The sequence below is a fragment of the Schistocerca americana genome, chromosome 2 (assembly GCF_021461395.2).
Source record: "Schistocerca americana isolate TAMUIC-IGC-003095 chromosome 2, iqSchAmer2.1, whole genome shotgun sequence".
Lineage (NCBI taxonomy): Eukaryota > Metazoa > Arthropoda > Insecta > Orthoptera > Acrididae > Schistocerca > Schistocerca americana.
Genome location: NC_060120.1, coordinates 1,097,534,927 through 1,097,552,210, shown reverse-complemented (window position 1 = coordinate 1,097,552,210; position 17,284 = coordinate 1,097,534,927). Strand labels below are relative to the sequence as shown.

At 39.3% G+C, this 17,284-nt stretch overlaps 1 protein-coding gene across 1 annotated transcript in view; it reads left to right on the top strand.

Annotated features, from left to right (window-relative positions):
* The window catches only part of LOC124594696 (dynein axonemal heavy chain 3), a 1,186,267-nt gene that overhangs the window by 612,141 nt on the left and 556,842 nt on the right, over nt 1-17,284 (top strand). The window contains exons 35-37 of the mRNA XM_047133063.1: nt 671-897; nt 7,490-7,667; nt 13,838-14,074. Coding sequence (XP_046989019.1) covers nt 671-897; nt 7,490-7,667; nt 13,838-14,074 — 642 coding nt within the window. The remainder of the gene's footprint in view (nt 1-670; nt 898-7,489; nt 7,668-13,837; nt 14,075-17,284) is intronic.

Genomic DNA, 17,284 nt, shown 5'->3' with positions numbered 1-17,284 from the left:
CTTCATTTCATTGGTAGGACCCTAGGAAAATGCAGTCAGTCTACCAAGGGTATTGCTTTTCAAATCACTCTTTCAACCCATCCTAGAATATTGCTTGTATGTGTGGGACACATATTAAGTAGGTGTAACAGAGAATATTGAGTGTATACAGAGAAGAGTGGCACAAATGATAACAGGTTTGTTTAACTCACAGAAGTGCCAAAAATCCTGAATATCCAGACTCTTGAAGGTAGAAACCAATTATCTTATGAAAGCTCATTCATAAATTTTCAGGAACTATTCTTAAGTGAAAAATGTAGAGGTTTCTTAAGGCCCCTATACATTGCTGCCATAGAGCTGGAGAAGACAAGAGTAGACTATTGACAGTGCATGCAGAAGGAGCCCTAACATGTGGTATCCTCTGCTTTGCACTACACTTTCTGTGCAGAGTATGTATTATATGTTGTAGTATAAAAAACTGAAAAATGATTTTGTATTTCCAGATCAAATTTACTTATTTTCTTTTGCTGGTCCTTCCTTATTCATCTTTCTTGTCAGACATTTGTTTAGTTAATGAAGTATCTGAAGTCAAAGAATTTATGGATGTATGATATGGTTATTGTAGTTTATTGACGAGTATAGTTCATGTGGTAGTGTTTTTATATGTCTTATTTCAAACTTTTTATTACAGAGTCTTGTGGATGCTACAATTGAAGTTTACCATGAAGCGACAACAAATTTTCTTCCAACTCCTACAAAATCTCACTACACATTTAATTTGCGAGATTTTTCACGAGTAATAAGAGGTGTCCTTTTAGTTCCAAGCAGTAACATGTCAGAATCTGATAAGCTCATGCGTTTATGGATACACGAAACATATCGAGTCTTCTACGATCGTCTGGTGGACACAGACGACAGGTGAGATAAATGTAACAACAATCCCTCCAATCACTGTGCAAACAATGACCCTGAATCACTATTGTGCCCTTTCCACAGTAGTGACTGACTCAAGTACTGTTTACAGCCAACTTAATAATGTTGCATGCAAAAGCAGTTCTCAGGGTGAAAGAAAATTCATAAATGGATGGATAAAGTGGTGGTGAAAACTCAGAGTGAGCAAACCTAGTTATGGGGCATGTATGACATAAAACAGGTGGTAAAGTTAAAGAACTGTTCGATTAGAGACTCATGGAATCAGCAAAAATCTTTTATCTAAGTGAAATGGACTTTAAAACTATTAAATTTACCATCATTGTGATTATGGCAAGGAAAACATGTTGTAGAACATTTAGTATTGGATTTCAACCCTCACGCAGGCGCGCCTGTGTATAAAGTGCAGCACTCACAAATAACATTGGTTTGTACTATCCCATTGTTGTTTTACAATTGTGAGCTCATAACTATTCCTTCGTTATTGGTTCAGCTGACATAGTAATAAGTTCTGTTGTCCAAGTGAGCAGCAGTGATACAAAAAAAATAGCGAGCTAGGTGAGAAAAAAATCTGTGATCATTGCAAGGAAATGATCCAGATTCTGAGCTAACACCACAGTCCCAAAATGAGGCAGTTATCTACAAGATAATTAGTAATGAAATAAGCAGTTGTCAGGGATCTGATGCAACTGTGCTGTTTACTGCTTCAAGTGGGTCAATAGTGTGGAGTAACACTTGTGTATGGCAACAGAGTTATACGATGAAAGATTTTCTATTGTTTCAGGAAACAGTGATTTAGGTCATATAATATTAGTTTATTGTATCATTGTTTAATTAAAATAACATTAAAGTGTAATTTTGTTCATACATTGTTTAACTTGGTAACATACGAACACGTGTGTACAAAGTGCACTGCGCGCTCGTTCTTGTTACAAAATATAGCACACCTGCTCAAGGGTTAAGAGTCAAGTTAGGACTTTTACATTATATTACCCAAAATCAATTAAGAAGGCAAAATATAGAAAAACAGTTTGACATTGTGATACACATTTATTGCAGTTTCTTACTCATTAATTAATCTTTTCAGCAATATATTAATAATTTCACTCTTACAATCACACAGTGCTCCTTCCTGGTGTGTATGTGTGTGTGTGTGTGTGTGTGTGTGTGTGTGTGTGTGTGTGTGTGTGTGTTTGGGAAGTCAGAATGTACTTAGTGGATAGGACAGTATGTATTAGACAGAAAGTCTGGCTCTCAGCCCTCTCGTCAGTCGCGCAGTTCTCCCTCGACTGGCCAGGGTGGCCGAGCGGTTCTGGGCGCTTCAGTCTGGAACCGCGTGACCGCTACGGTCGCAGGTTCGAATCCTGCCTCGGGCATGGATGTGTGTGATGTCCTTAGGTTAGTTAGGTTTAACTAGTTCTAAGTTCTAGGGGACTGATGACCTGAGCCGTTAAGTCCCATAGTGCTCAGAGCCATTTGAACCAAGTTCTCCCTCACCCATCATTTCTTCTATTTCTGCCATTGATTAATGTAAGATATCCATTCAACATTTAACCAACCAAGGAATGTGAAGGAATGCATAACACCACAGATACTTCACTAACTTCTGAGCCAACTGTCTTTTCAAAGTCTCTCATTCACAACTTCATTCATACCCAAACACGCACACTAATGTTTCCCAAGGGTTTTACCCTGTCTCATAAGTTGTGACTTGTGCTGGAGAAGCAATTCAGTTTAACTTACAGCCACTTTTAATGTTCTGCAACTTCTGCTATGTCTTTTTCATATCATCCTGAAGATGTTTAATTAATAATAAGAGTTAAAATCTATTAAATGAAAAATTATTTTATGTGGAATTAATTGTTACTGGTCTGCATATTACAGCAGACAGAACTCAACTGAATATCTAGTGCATAATTAATACGCATCATAAGATGATGATGAAGTAGTTTTTTCAGCATTTTGGCATCCCTTCAGTGACTGGTAGTCTATGCCCAGGGTTTATGAGTCTTCTCAAGGCTAATCTGCATGGACACAGCTGCCGGTTTGGTGTCGTTTCACCACACCTGTGACATCTTCTTATAATAAACAAAAATTTATTGAATGTTTACATTACACTTGAAAATGCAGGATGGAATAACAATGACAGTGTGAATTAGGATAGATTTGGAAATCACTGTGTGCAGGTGGTACTGGACAGCTGGCAGGCACATTTAAAAGTAGACTGTTGGCTGCTAATACTATAATAATAATGTGCCTATCTATGACTCAGCGGCTTTGCTATATGGTGACTAGCAACTAGCCTCTTCATAATATTGTTATATTCCATTCTGGATATACCTTGGTTTGATTTTTTGGAAGAGATGAATCAGACAGCTGATGGAGTCCTGTAGCCTCAGCTACCAGAGACTGCAATCATGTGTGTGTGAGCTGAGTGTGTGCGTGTATGTGTTGTCTGTTTTTGACGAAGGCCTTATTGGCTGAAAGCTGACTTTCCAATAGTCTTTTTGTTGTGCCTATTTGCGAGTCAGTGTCTATGTTATACGGTGAGTAGCAACCATCCTCTTCAATATTGTTACATTCCATCCTGAGTTTTCGATATTTGTTTCTACTGTTGGTATTAGTCAGCTTTAGGACAAAGTCCTTCCTGGGATAAAGAAACCCCCATCCATACATTACATGGACGCTCTCATCTCTGGGCAGTGTGACCCCAGTATAGTGTGGAGGAAGCTTGACTGGGACAGGCAATGAGGGTGCAGAAGGGGTGTGTGATGGGCAGGGCAAGGTATAGCAGGGCAAGTGTGAGGGAACGTGATGGGCTGAGAGGCAGTGGGAGCAACTGAAATTACCCTTCCCACCTTGTCCAAAAACACATCTCCTGTACGTTGTCTCCCAGTCAGATACCGTCCTTCACATACCCACAGTCAGTGGGTACCCCTCTATGACTCAGTGCCACCCATGTCTGGAGCACCTCAATCTCATTCTGTGCCAGATTTTTACTACCTCTCATGCCCTCAAATGTGAAATATCTACATCTACATAGATACTCTGCAAATCAGTGCCTGGCAGAGGGGTCATCGAACCATCTTCACAATTCTCAATTATTCCAATCTCTGACAGTGCACTGGGAAAAAAAAGAAAAAAAAGAGCTTTGATTTCCCTTATTTTATTTTGATGATTGTTTCTTCCTTTGTAGGTAAGCATCAACAAAATGTTTGTGCATTCGGAGGAGAAAGTTGCTGAATGAAATCTTGTGAGAAGATTCTGCCACAACGAAAAATGCCTTTTTTTAATGATGTCCACCCCAGATTATCACGTCAGTGACACTTTCTCCCCTATTTCTCAATAATACAAAATGTGCTGCTCTTCTTCAAACTTTCTAACTGTACCCTGTTAATCATATCTGTTAAGGATCCCACACTGTGCAGCAGTGCTCCAAGAGAGGATGGATAAGGAAAGTGCAGGCAGGCTCTTTAGTAGAACTGTTGCATCTTCTAAGTGTCCTGCCAATAAAATGCAGTCTTAGGTTAGCCTTCCCCATAACATTTTCTATGTGTTCCTTCCAATTTAAGTTGTTCTTAATTGCAATTCCTAAGTATTTAGTTGAATTTACAGCCCTAAGATTTGACTGATTTATCATGTAACGGAAGTTTAACGGATTCTTTTGGCACTCATGTGGATGAACCACACTTTTCATTATTTAGGGTCAATTGTCAATTTTCACCCCATGCAGATATCTTTTCTAAATCATTTTGCAATTTGTTTTGATCTTCTGATGACTTTACTGGGTGTTAAACGATATCATGATCTGCAAACAACCCTAGACAGCTGCTCAGATTGTCTCCCAAATCATTTATATGGATAAGAAACAGCAAAGGGCCTATAACGCTACCTTGGGGAATGCCAAAAATCATTTCTGTTTTACTCAATGACTTTCACTCAGTTACTACAAACTGTGACCTCTCTGACAGCAGATTGGAAGCCAATCATGTAACTGAGAAGTTTGACTACAAGCCACTTGTGAGGTACAGTGTCAAAATCCTTTTGGAAAGCTATAAACATTAATGATATGGGCCCGTAATTTAGTACCTTTCTTGTATATTGGTGTAAACTGTGCAACTTTCCAGTCTTTGGCATGGATCTTTCACCAAATGATTGGTTGTATATGATTGTAAAGTATGGAGCTATTGCATTGGGATACTCTGAACCTTTTATTAAGTGGCTTAAGTCACTTCACTTCTCCAAGGATATCTACTTCTAAGTTACTCATGTTGGCAGCTGTTCTTGACTCGAACTCTGGAATATTCTCTGCACTATCGTTCACAGTCCTCCTGCAGTGGTTTTCTGCCACTCACCTGATGTACACCATATCCTCATCCACCCTCATTCTGCCTCTGTGCCTTCACTCATGGCTCATATTGTTGAAAAGGACTTAGATACAGACCTGTCCTATACATCTTCCCATTTGACAGATTTAACCAGACAATTCATTCCCCTCAGTAAATTAGAGTTGAGCTTATTATTTCTTTGTCTAGCGTACATGTACTATTGATGATGATGATGATGATGTTTGGTTTGTGGGGCCCTCAACTGCACGGTTATCAGTGCCTGTACAAATTCCAGACCTAAGCGAGAACACGTCCGCGAGACCACGAGCTGCAGACACATGTACTATTGTTCAGTTCTAAGAAATCATAATAGATACATGCCAACCACATTGTGGGATGTACTGTTACCTTCATCCTACTGTATTTTTGTATACTTAATTTTCTGTGTGGAAATTATACACAGGTATTGGATGGTGAATGGAGAGAACATGCTTTGTATGAAACCTAGTCCTGTTTCGAAAATAAAAACATATCTCTTTCTGCACAAATCTTAAAGTTCTTCAATTTTAAGTGAGCGCTTTGAATGGTTAACAATTCATACAATTTACTTTGTTTGTTGTGTTCATAAGTAACACACTTTCTAACTATACCTGTAACCAACCAGATTTTAGCAGTTACATTTAACTCCACTTTCACATTGAAGTTTGAGATTGCTATATTGCTTTTCCAAACTAAACTTTTACACTGTAACAATTCACGGTAGCCTTAATAATTGTCAAAATGGTAATACAGCCTGACAACAGGTGCTACTAACTTACATTGTAGGTACTGATGTACCTACTGATTTTGTGTGTAATTACTTGCACCCTTCACAAATAAACCAGTTAATCACCCTCTGTTGTCTAACTATTTGACAGTAAATTTTCTAGTTCATATTATATCAACATCTCCAAATTGTTCGTATATTTTTGGTGCAGTTCAAATGGAAGTGACCTTTCCACATTTAATGTGTATGGTGACTGCCCTCACTCACTTAAAGGCACATGACTGGTAGAACTTTGACATTGTTCAGTTAATCAACAAGACAGTGTCATTTGTGCTGAATTCAAAAATAAAATCAATTTTTTGCTTTAGTAAATTTTACTCACCTGTTTTATTATGCATAAGTATTGTAACCTTCCTTCCGACATTTTTAAAACCACATTTATTTTGTTTTGCTTGTTACTAAAAGAAGAAAAAAGAAATTAAATAGAAAATATTAAGGAAATGGATTGGTATATAAATAGAGAGACTGAAGAATGTAGAAGAACAGCCAGCTAGGAAAGTAGATGAGTTGTAATACAGGTGGTAGTTGTTGTAGTGAGGGGGAGAAGACATTGAGATAGCCAGTCCAATAAGCCTTAATCAAAAGTCATCAGATCCCTAACAGATTGTCCCTCTGCTCATAAGCTGGGACAATAACATATTATCACATGTTCAACAGTCAGAAGACATTGCTAAGGTCTATGACAATTGATACTAGCTGTTTTTATGCACTATAAGTTAATCAAACAGCTCTTCATCTTTGGGAACATTTGCAGTATGCATGCTGAGACAGTGCTGCAGATCAGAGTAAGACTGTTTTGTTCACCTGTGAGTCCTAATCTTATACAGTGACAAAAGTTGGGTTGTCATTGTGAACTAACAACCTGTTGTCCTCTATGGAGTATCCATGAAAAGGATACTTTTGAATGGGATAGTATTACATTGGCCACGTTCTATGTGAGTGTTGTTGTTGATGCTAATATACACACTGATACCATTGGAGCTGATTATATCTCATGACTCTGGCAAATCATTCACTATGCCAAATATAAGTTGGTGTACCCTACTGAAAAAAAATTGTTTTTCCTTCATTGTTGTTTTGTATATTAGCATGACATTGAGACTAGGAGGAATTAAGGTAGATTTTAATTTGTATTAATTCAAATATCTTACCTTCTCTCACTTGTTCATAGTACTTGTAGTGCCAAGTAATATTTTTTTTCCTTCAGAATTTATACATTTATGATAAATTGTGAAAAGTTAACAATGAAATTAGTGCAGATTGAGAATGATAGTGCGTACACAAGAAGTTACAGAATAAACCGTTATTTATAACTCGGTAAGACATATGTCCTGATGAATTTAAGAAAACTGCTTTTTGTGTAGAATGTGATTTCTCCTTTCATATTTAAGACAACTAATATCTTTAATAATTGTTTTATTTACAGGAAAAAGCTGTTTGGAATTGTCAGGAATTCACTCTACAATAACTTCAGACAGCACATGCACCAAGTCTGTGCATCTCTAATTCCAGAAGGAGAGACTGATCTGACAGATGAACATTTGCGGAATCTCTTTTTTGGTAATTACATGGAACCTGACGCAGACCCAAAAATTTATGATGAGGTATATTTACTTTGTGGATGAGTATAATGTTATTCAAAACTTTTTAATGTGTTTTCTAATATGAAAGAACCAAACACAAATATAAAAATAAAATTTGGTTTTTAGTGAACAGCAGACAACAGATAATCATGAAAAACATGATATTTTGGATGAAAAGAAAGCACTCATCAAAAAGCAGAAATGTTGAGTTGCTGATAGGCGCACAAAAGAAAGAAAACGTGCTACTTTTCAGATTCAACCTTTTACGAGATAAAGTGTGCATGCATCCCCACCCCCCACCCCCCTCCTCCCGCGCATACACACACACACCTATGAACCTGTCTGCTGTATTTCAGTTGATGGGTTATTTGTGGTGCAGGCAGTGTCAGATAGAGTTGGTAGTGGGTGGTGGGAGGCAGGGAGAGGGGTTGGGGGTATTTGACAAATGGCTTAGAGAGAGGCTGTCGCTTTGCTGGCTAGGAATATGAGACAGGTGTAAGGACTAGGTGTGTGATGCACTGTTATATGGGCCAGTGAGCAGTGACACATGCTGCAGATGACGTGGGCACATAAATTGGGAGGGAGGTGATGGGTCAGAGGAAGGAGAAACTTTTGGGTGGAAGATGCGAACATAGAAGGTTTACAGAGTGATTGAGACCAGGACAATTATGGGAGTAAAGGGTGTGCTGGAAGGATAACTCCTATGTGCATAGTTCATGGCTGGTGGTGGAAAGAAAAATCCAGACCACCCAAGTTGTGAAGTGGCCACTGCTGCATGTTGTACCACCTGGCGGTCAACTTTGTACTTGGCAACAGTTTGCTGCTGGCCTTTCATCCTGTTGGACAGCTTGTTGGTAGTCATACCGACATAAAAAGCTGTGCAGTGTTTGCCAGAGAATTAATGTATGACACGCCTTCTTTCACAGGTGCCCCAGGCCCTGATGGGATAGGGGAAGCAGTTGCACTCAAGCAGTGGAGGCACGCGCATCACTGGTGAAGAAGAGCTGTGAAGCTGTATTTGGACTGTGATGTGTCGCTAAGCAAATTGTCATCCATCGTTATTACAACACAGCAAAATTGTCATGTCTTTGCGTCACAGAATGGGCAGAAGCGGGCAGAAGTAGAGGGCAGACACGGAGAAGAAGCCTTCGACACCGCAACCCTGCAGGAATGTGGAACAGAAATGCGAAGAGCGTCGTGTAACTGTTCCCCCCCTGTACATTCAGTGCAGCAGAGGGTTGTCGACAGAGATATATGATGTCATAACCAGCTGCTGAAGGGAAGAAGTAGTAGCAGAGTCCCTTGGCTAAGACAAGACGCCATCGTCCAGCTGTAGGCAGCAAGCGTAGCTGACCGACGCACAGTGAAGAGCACTGTGGCCACCCACATTGTTCACCTACCTGCTGTGGAGAAGACAACCGTACCGAATCAACACGAGAATCAAGGATTAATCCACTAAATTACGGGCCCATATCGTTAATGTCAATATGCAGCAGGATTTTAGAACATATATTGTGTTCGAACATTATGAATTACCTGGAAGGAAATGGTCTATTGACATACAGTCAACATGGGTGTAGAAAACATCATTCCTGTGAAACACAACGAGCTCTTTATTCACATGAAGTGCTGAGAGCTATTGACAAGGGATTTCAGATTGATTCTCTATTCCTGGATTTCCAGAAGGCTTTTGACACTTTACCACATATGTAGCTCGTAGTGAAATTGCGTGCTCAAGGAATATTGTCTCATTTATGTGACTGGATTTGCGATTTCCTGTCATAGAGGTCACAGTTCGTTGTAATTGACAGAAAGTCATCGACTAAAACAGCAGTGATTTCAGGCGTGTCAAGATAGTGTTATAGACCCTTTGCTGTTCCTTATCTATATAAGTGATTTGGGAGACAATCTGAGCAGCCGTCTTCGATTGTTTGCAGATGACGCTGTTGTTTATCGACTAATAAAGTCATCAGAAGATCAAAACAAACTGCGAAACGATTTAGAAAAAATATCTGAATGGTGCGAAAAGTGGCAGTTGACCCTAAATAACGAAAAGTATGAGATCATCCAGATGAGTGCTAAAAGGAACTCATTAAACTTCGGTTACACGATAAATCAGTCTAATCTAAAAACCGTAAATTCAACTAAATACCTAGGTATTACAATTACGATCAACTTAAATCGGAAAGAACACATTGAAAATGTTGTGTCGAAGGCTAACCAAAGGCTGCGTTTTATTGGCGGGACACTTAGAAAATGTAACAGACCTACTAAGGAGACTGCCTACACTACGCTTGTACGTCCTCTTTTAGAATACTGCTGCACAGTGTGGGATCATTACCAGATAGCACTGCCAGAGTACATCGAAAAAGTTCAAATAAAGGCAGCATGTTTTGTATTATCGCGAAATATGCGAGAGAGTGTCACAGAAATGATACAGGATTTGGGCTGGAAATCATTAAAAGAAAGGTGTTATCGTTGTGATGGAATCTTCTCACAAAATTTCAACCACCAACTTTTTCCTCCAAATGTGAAAATATTTTGTTGAAACTGATCTACAATGGGTGGAATGATCACCACGATAAAATAAGGGAAATCAGAGCTCATGCGGAAAGATATAGGTGCTCATTCTTTCTGCGCGCTATACGAGATTGGAATAATAGAGAATTGTGAAGGTGGTTTGATGAAACCTCTGCCAGGCACTTAAATGTGATTTGCAGAGTATCCATGTAGATGTAGATGGCCCTGATCAGAGGGCTGCCTTGGATCTGTCATGAAAAGACAGTCCAAGAGCGTCTGTCATGTGCCGGATTCTGGTGTGCAACTACTAAGCTGCATAACCAGACAAATAAGAAGAGGCCGCTGCTGTACATCATTGTAGTGGGAACTGTGATGGATGGCAGTGACATTTTCGGGATAAAGAAGCTCTTACGCTTTCCTGTGACCGCTGAAGCTCTCCCCCTAGGCATGGACTGTAAGCCACAGTGCTTCAGGTGCTCTGCTGAAGGGCATGTGGCAAAATACTGTCGCAACTCACCGTGGTGCGTAAAGTGCACCAGCGCACACGACACTCATGCCTGTGGCAGACGACTAGAAGAGGCGCCAGCTTGTGCTGACTGTGATGGGTCACATGAGGAAAACTGGCACGGCTGCCTGGCTTTCACCAGTGACGGCTCTCCTGGAGACAAGGCGCAAACCGAGAAGCCACGACAATGGCACTGTAAGTGCCACCAAATGAAGATGCAACTGTAAGGAGAGAAGACAGCTCCCACTGCCCACAGGCTGCTGATGGGCAACCTGGGCCACCCCCCATGACAGGTCACCACTGACGCAGCATGGCAGGGAGCTCTAACAATCTGAACTGCAGCACACCGTTCTGTAGCACTGTCACTGACTGATCTCTTATGACAAACATATGGCTTGACATGGTATGCTCTTGCATGATACCCACTGCTAACTAAACCCATCCTTGCATGACCTATCGCAGTCAGCAAGTTTCCGCTACTGCTCTTACTACCTGACCTAACTACCACAGAGGTTTTTCTCCCTTGGTGCTTGCCTTGGCACTTTTTTCCCTCTGCCCTTCAAACCGCTACCCTTCATTTGACAATCTGTGGCGTGTCTGCAGTTTGATATCTCCTCTATGTGGGTAGTAAGAATCAATTCTTTTCATAATATTGTTGTTATTCCATCCTGGACTTTTCATTGTTTGATTCTGCCTAATGGCATTTCTTCCATCACCCAACCCACTGCTGTTCTCTAATACATTACTTTACTCATTGTTTGTCCTTTTCACTCTCTTCTTTCCATTGTTTAATCTGTCACATTCCAAACCACACGCACTTTGACTTATGAGACACACTGTGGCAATGGTCTCATCCATGCCACATGCCTACGTAACTATTCAAATGGTTGGTGCAGCACCTCTTGTCCCACATTCTTCCTGCCAATATAATTATTCCTAGACCTTGAAATTGATCACACTTGCTTCCTCACTCTTGCATGTTTTTGCATGCTATTTTCTGTATGTTCCTTTACCACACCAACTTGTTGAACCTTGACCTTACCAACTGTCCCTGTCTACCTCTCTCTCTTCCTTTATTCCAGCATACACATTCTAACCTAAGGTGATTCACTTATATTATATGTACTGGATCAGGATTCAAACCCGGTATCGCCTTCTTACAAGGCAGTTGCGATAACCACTGCACCATCTGGGACACAGCATTGTCACAACTCCATGGACTATCTTGGCACACCTCATGGCCAATTCACACTCCCACAGAGTGACACCTATCCCCAGTCCCAGTCCACTACACTCCTGTTCGCTACCCAGAGATTCCCACAGGAGGTCAGACATTTGTGTGCATTTGCACTCGAAGAAAGGAGATCCTTTGCCCAGATAGGCTTATCAATCATGTGAAAGTGTGGTGCCTGTCTGAAAGAACAGACACCACACAGAATGTGCAGCTGTGAAACATTATATGTTATTATATGGGAGTGTGAATCGGCCATGAGGCATGCTGAGATAGTCCATGCAGTTGCGATAATGCTGTCCCTGGATGGTGCAGTGTTTACTGCACCTTCCTAGTAATCAGGAGATATTGGGTTTGTAACCTGGTCCAGAACACATTTTCACTCATTGCCACTGATTCCTCATAATGTCCCACTGCAACTGACAGCAGTGATCCTCCTTTAATTTACATAATGTTTTGCAACTGCAGATTCTGTGTGGTGTGTGTTCTTTTGGACAGACACTGCACATTCGTATCTATGATTCAGTTACACCTGCTGTTCCCCCTTCTTTTCAGGCATAACCACCAACCATCCTGTGACCCACGATCATCGCCTTTCAATTTGTTTTTATCTGAGTTTGGCCACAGAGAGAGAGAGAGAAAAGTGCCTGTCTCCTGAGTCATTATCTCATCTGTATGAGTAGCAATCTATCCTTTTTATAATATTGTTGTTGTTATTCTATCCTGGACTTTCCATTGTTTGGAAATATGGGTAGGGGAACTAAGTAGTTCAGATGAAAATTGTAAATGGCCCATCAAAAATATTTTCACAAACTTGAACTTGCCTAGGCACAACATCATGGAGTAATAGAAGAATACAAGGTACTAGAAGTGGAACTTTTAGCAAACACATCAGTCTAAGAAAATTTTCTAAAGGTAAAAGAAAAGAAATCTGTTGCAGATTGTGATCCATGAGTGAAAGACTCCCTAAATCTTAAAAAGATGATGGGAAATACTCAGATTAGAACAATAATAGGGAATATGGAAAAGAATGAAAACTTGGAGGAAATTGGGTGAGGAATATTAGAGCAGAACAGTGGGGTAGCAAAGTCGGTAGAAGCAAAGGTAGATAATAGAAATGAGTGAAAGGGGTCAAATAAATGATATACTTTAAGAGAATTATGAGGAAGAAAGTGTCATTGAGTAGAAGGGAAAATATGCCATTTCGAGGTCTAGAAGGTTAATCTCACATATTCATTTGCTCTGCATCTGTTGGTCTTTTGCTTATTTTTGTAAGCAAATTTATAATGTGTTCAGTATATCAACTCAGTACTGTAATTGGCAACAAATGATCAATTTAGAAAATTACTCAGTTAGTGCTCATAAAACTTGAATTGTTTGGTATCTGAAATGCATCACACATTAATTTCCATGCTGTTCTCTTTTCCTAAACTTGTGACAACATAAATTGCATCAAATAAATATTATTCCAATTTAGGCAAAAATTGTGGTTTTATCTTGATCTCATTCCATTAATATAGACCCATGGTCAGTAGAATAGGCTGCCAGAGTATATTTGTCTAACCAGAATTGTGCAAACATTTGTCTGGTCCTGGGACCTCTATTTAAGACGAATTTATAAAGATGTGAAGCTTTTGTGTTCCCTCAGTGAACATTTTTTTTAAATATTAAGCCTTATCTCTCACTAGTGCATCGGGTCTCTCACTAGTACATAAGACTGAAAAAGTGCAATAAAGTAAATAACTTTCCCTGTGTAGCTTCACCATTTACTTGTGTATTTTGGGCATGTATGACAACATAACAGCAGGAATTGGAGGAGTAATTAATTGTTTAACCATTGTATTTAAATTGGTGTAATGCGAGTAATTTGTCAATTTTTATTTGTTTAGCTGTAACTTGTAAAAATTAAAACCTTAGTGTGAGTGTTATTTGTAGGTGAAAGACCTTCAACTTCTTACTAAGAAGATGGTGTACTATCTGGAACAGTACAACATTATGTCACAGACTCCAATGCCATTGGTACTGTTTAAGTTTGCCATTGAGCACATATCAAGAGTGAGTCGAGTCTTGCAGCAGGACAGTGGTCACCTACTCCTTGTCGGTGTCGGAGGTTCCGGAAGACGAAGTGTGGGTCGCCTTGCTGCCAGCATGGCTGATTTTGTATTGTTTCAGGTATTTTTACACTTCCTAGAGGACAGACATTTCATTTTCTATTTATTGGTCATGCATATGCTGTGCATTCTCAGATTGTAATTTTGTTTCCATGATTTGTATAATGATGTTTGTAAGAAAGAAAGTCCAGTGAAGAATTAACGTAATATTGATAGAAATGCAAATGGTTATAAATATGGATCAACTTTACATTACTGGTCTCCACAACCCCGTCTTAATATTTGTGTTAAAAATTCATAATGAGAGACATAAGAACAATATGAGAAGGAAATCTTTGGTTACGTGACAGAAGTAACTACATTTCATTCCAGGGCTGACTACGGCACGCCAAACTTCACACTAGCAGAGTGTGTGGGCTGAGGCTACATCTGTCTCGTCTTTCCTCAGTCCATCTCAGAAGTGCCTGATACAGCACAGTATTTCATTTAGTATTGTAGTACGGCAGTTTTCAGTTGGCACAATTACCTTCAGTTTGGCTGAATTGTGGTGTCAGTGCTATTTTCCCTTTGCTACTTGTTTATGGTGGGAAGGACATACACAGATCTCATGGCTGTCTGCACAGAAAGGGGCAGTCTAGCTATCTATCATCACAAGCCTTGAAAATTGTTTGGGAAAGACAGAAGACAAGCGTGAGAATTTTCATTATGTATTATTCAGCTGCATAATCAACAGGTGCTGGAAATTTGGTATGATTACTGTGGAGATAAAGCATTTAAAGATTTAGCTGACAGTGAAAGAGCCAATAATTACGATGAAATTAGAAGTAATTTAATGCCTTCAGATACTGACGGGTGTTGATATATATCGACAGGGACAGGTGAAACTGTGTGCCCCGCCGCGACTTGAACCTGGGATCTCCTGCTTACATGGCAGACGCTGTATCCATCTGAGCCACCAAGGGCACAGGGGATAGTGCGACTGCAGTGACTATCTCGCGCACGCCTCCCACGAGACCCACATTCTCACCTTGTATGTACACACATTACATTCATAGTGTCCCACCCCGACACACTCGTTACTTGTGGAAGATCGTAAGAGCTGTATTCTAGACAGTAGACAGTTTAATGTTCCAGTTGAAAGTGCCCTAGTGCATGTACAGATTTATCTGATTGACCTGCAAGGTAATCCCCATTGTAAAGTCAATTTTTTTTTTTTTCCCCTCCCCAGATCGTTCACATTGCCCCCTCAAGTAGAGTCTGAATCTCCATAATGAGGTTGCAAAAGTGCTATGATATATCAACCAACATATGTATGTGAAAGACCTAAATAAGTGACAATTACATGGCAGCCTGAGTGCAAAAATCTGTGAAATTGTCCACATCTGTCCATATGCTGTTAGTTTGTACCAGATAAAAATTACAATATATTATGTTTTCATAGCACCAAAAATAATAATGAACATTTGTTTTGTTTGTTATCTGTGTTGTTGAGAAATGTGAAGTATAAAACCAAAGCGTATGCAGTGCGACTACATTGTCTATTAAATGCAGTCACACATCACATACACAAACATATCGCAGAAATTAAGTCTCAAAATTCAGTAATCACAAGACCAGTCATTGGAACTATATTGAATAAACCTTGAACACCATGGGTTCCACATGGAAAGTTGAATGTGGCATACTTAAGAGTTGGTAAAACATCAGCACTACTCATTTTCTCTATGGACAAAAAGACAAAATTTGACAAATCCCTTCTTGACCAACTGACTGGATGACTGACTGACTAATAATGCACAGACTAAACCACTGGAGATATAGACATATTATACAATAAACACTTTCTGTTAAATTAGCTGCAAGAAAGAACGCGCTAAGCTTCGCGGCGAAAATGTGTGATTTGGTTTTCCTTTTTGCAGTCATTTTTAACAGAAAATAAATAAGTTGTTTTTATGGCTAACTTTATAATCCTGCTTGTTTGTAGGTTAAAACTGTGATAAATACTGTCATTATAGCTACTATCCTCACATGTCAAGCAGTTGGAAAAGTCTCTCTTATACACTGTGTACTAACGATTCCAACTGATTTCCCTGTTCATTTTGACTTCTACTCCCTGTCAAAGTTCTGTTTGCAGTAACAATAAATAAGGTCAGAGAGGGGAGGGGCTAATACACAGAGAAATGGGGTGGAAATGGATATAAAGGACAACGTAGGCAGAGAGATGAGGGAGGATGCAATGGATAGAGTGAGTGTGTGGTGAGAAATATACAGGGAATGGGGGAAAGTTGATAGACTAAGATAGATGGGAGAAGGAGTAGAGGGGATGGGGAAATTAGGGTGGATGTCCAATTCCCACTCATATATAGCTGTTGCAAAGCATTTCCAGGTTCATTAGTTTCTTACATTTTTTTTTGAGTAATTCTGTCTGTGTGTATTGTGCAGTTTAGCTTGTTAAAAGTTCTCCTTCTTACTGATAGTACTGGCAATTACACCTTGACTTTGGTCCTCGTCCTTGTATTATTATTTATGTGTCTTTTTGGAAATAAGATGTAAGGTGTTTCAGATAAGGCATTTGTTTCTGTAACGTAACAAAATTACAAGTGAAAGAAATATTTGTTGAGATAGGTAAATGTAAAAAAAACATTGCAATTTCTCCAGAGCTATGAACATAGTTTATTTAGTTTTGTGAAAGTTATAACAATGTGCTATAACTTTCTTAATATAACATTTTGCCTCTCTTGTTGCTAATGCATTTAAACAAAATATGTACAAAGTTGATTTACATGAAATATTTATAAATTTTAGTTAGGGACCTACAGATATTCAAAGCTTTAGGGATGGATGCAACATACTGTACATGATGAGCTAGGCTGAGATGGAGGTTATGGTGGTGGAATGTTCATTTACGTGAGGAGTTCAAATAAATGTTCTTAGTCCTGAGTGCACAGCTTGATGTCCCTTCTAAATGACCTACAGACAACATGTTATAATAGTTCTATTTCTTGTGATTTTCTTTGAAAATAGTTAGTTCAATTTGAGAAAATGCAGTTAACACAGGAAAAAAATTTAATTATAATTTTTTTTCCTTTTCACTATAATGAGTAGTAGGCATTTTCCTTATGTGTAATATATTTCTCCATTTATATTATATTTTACTCAAGTGAGATAATGTTCAAGTCTTGTTGCTTTTGTGTTAAGCTCTAACCCATCTCAGAGAACAGTTAGTAGTGAATTATTGGTAAGAAGAACAGTATCTGTGAGGCATCACAGA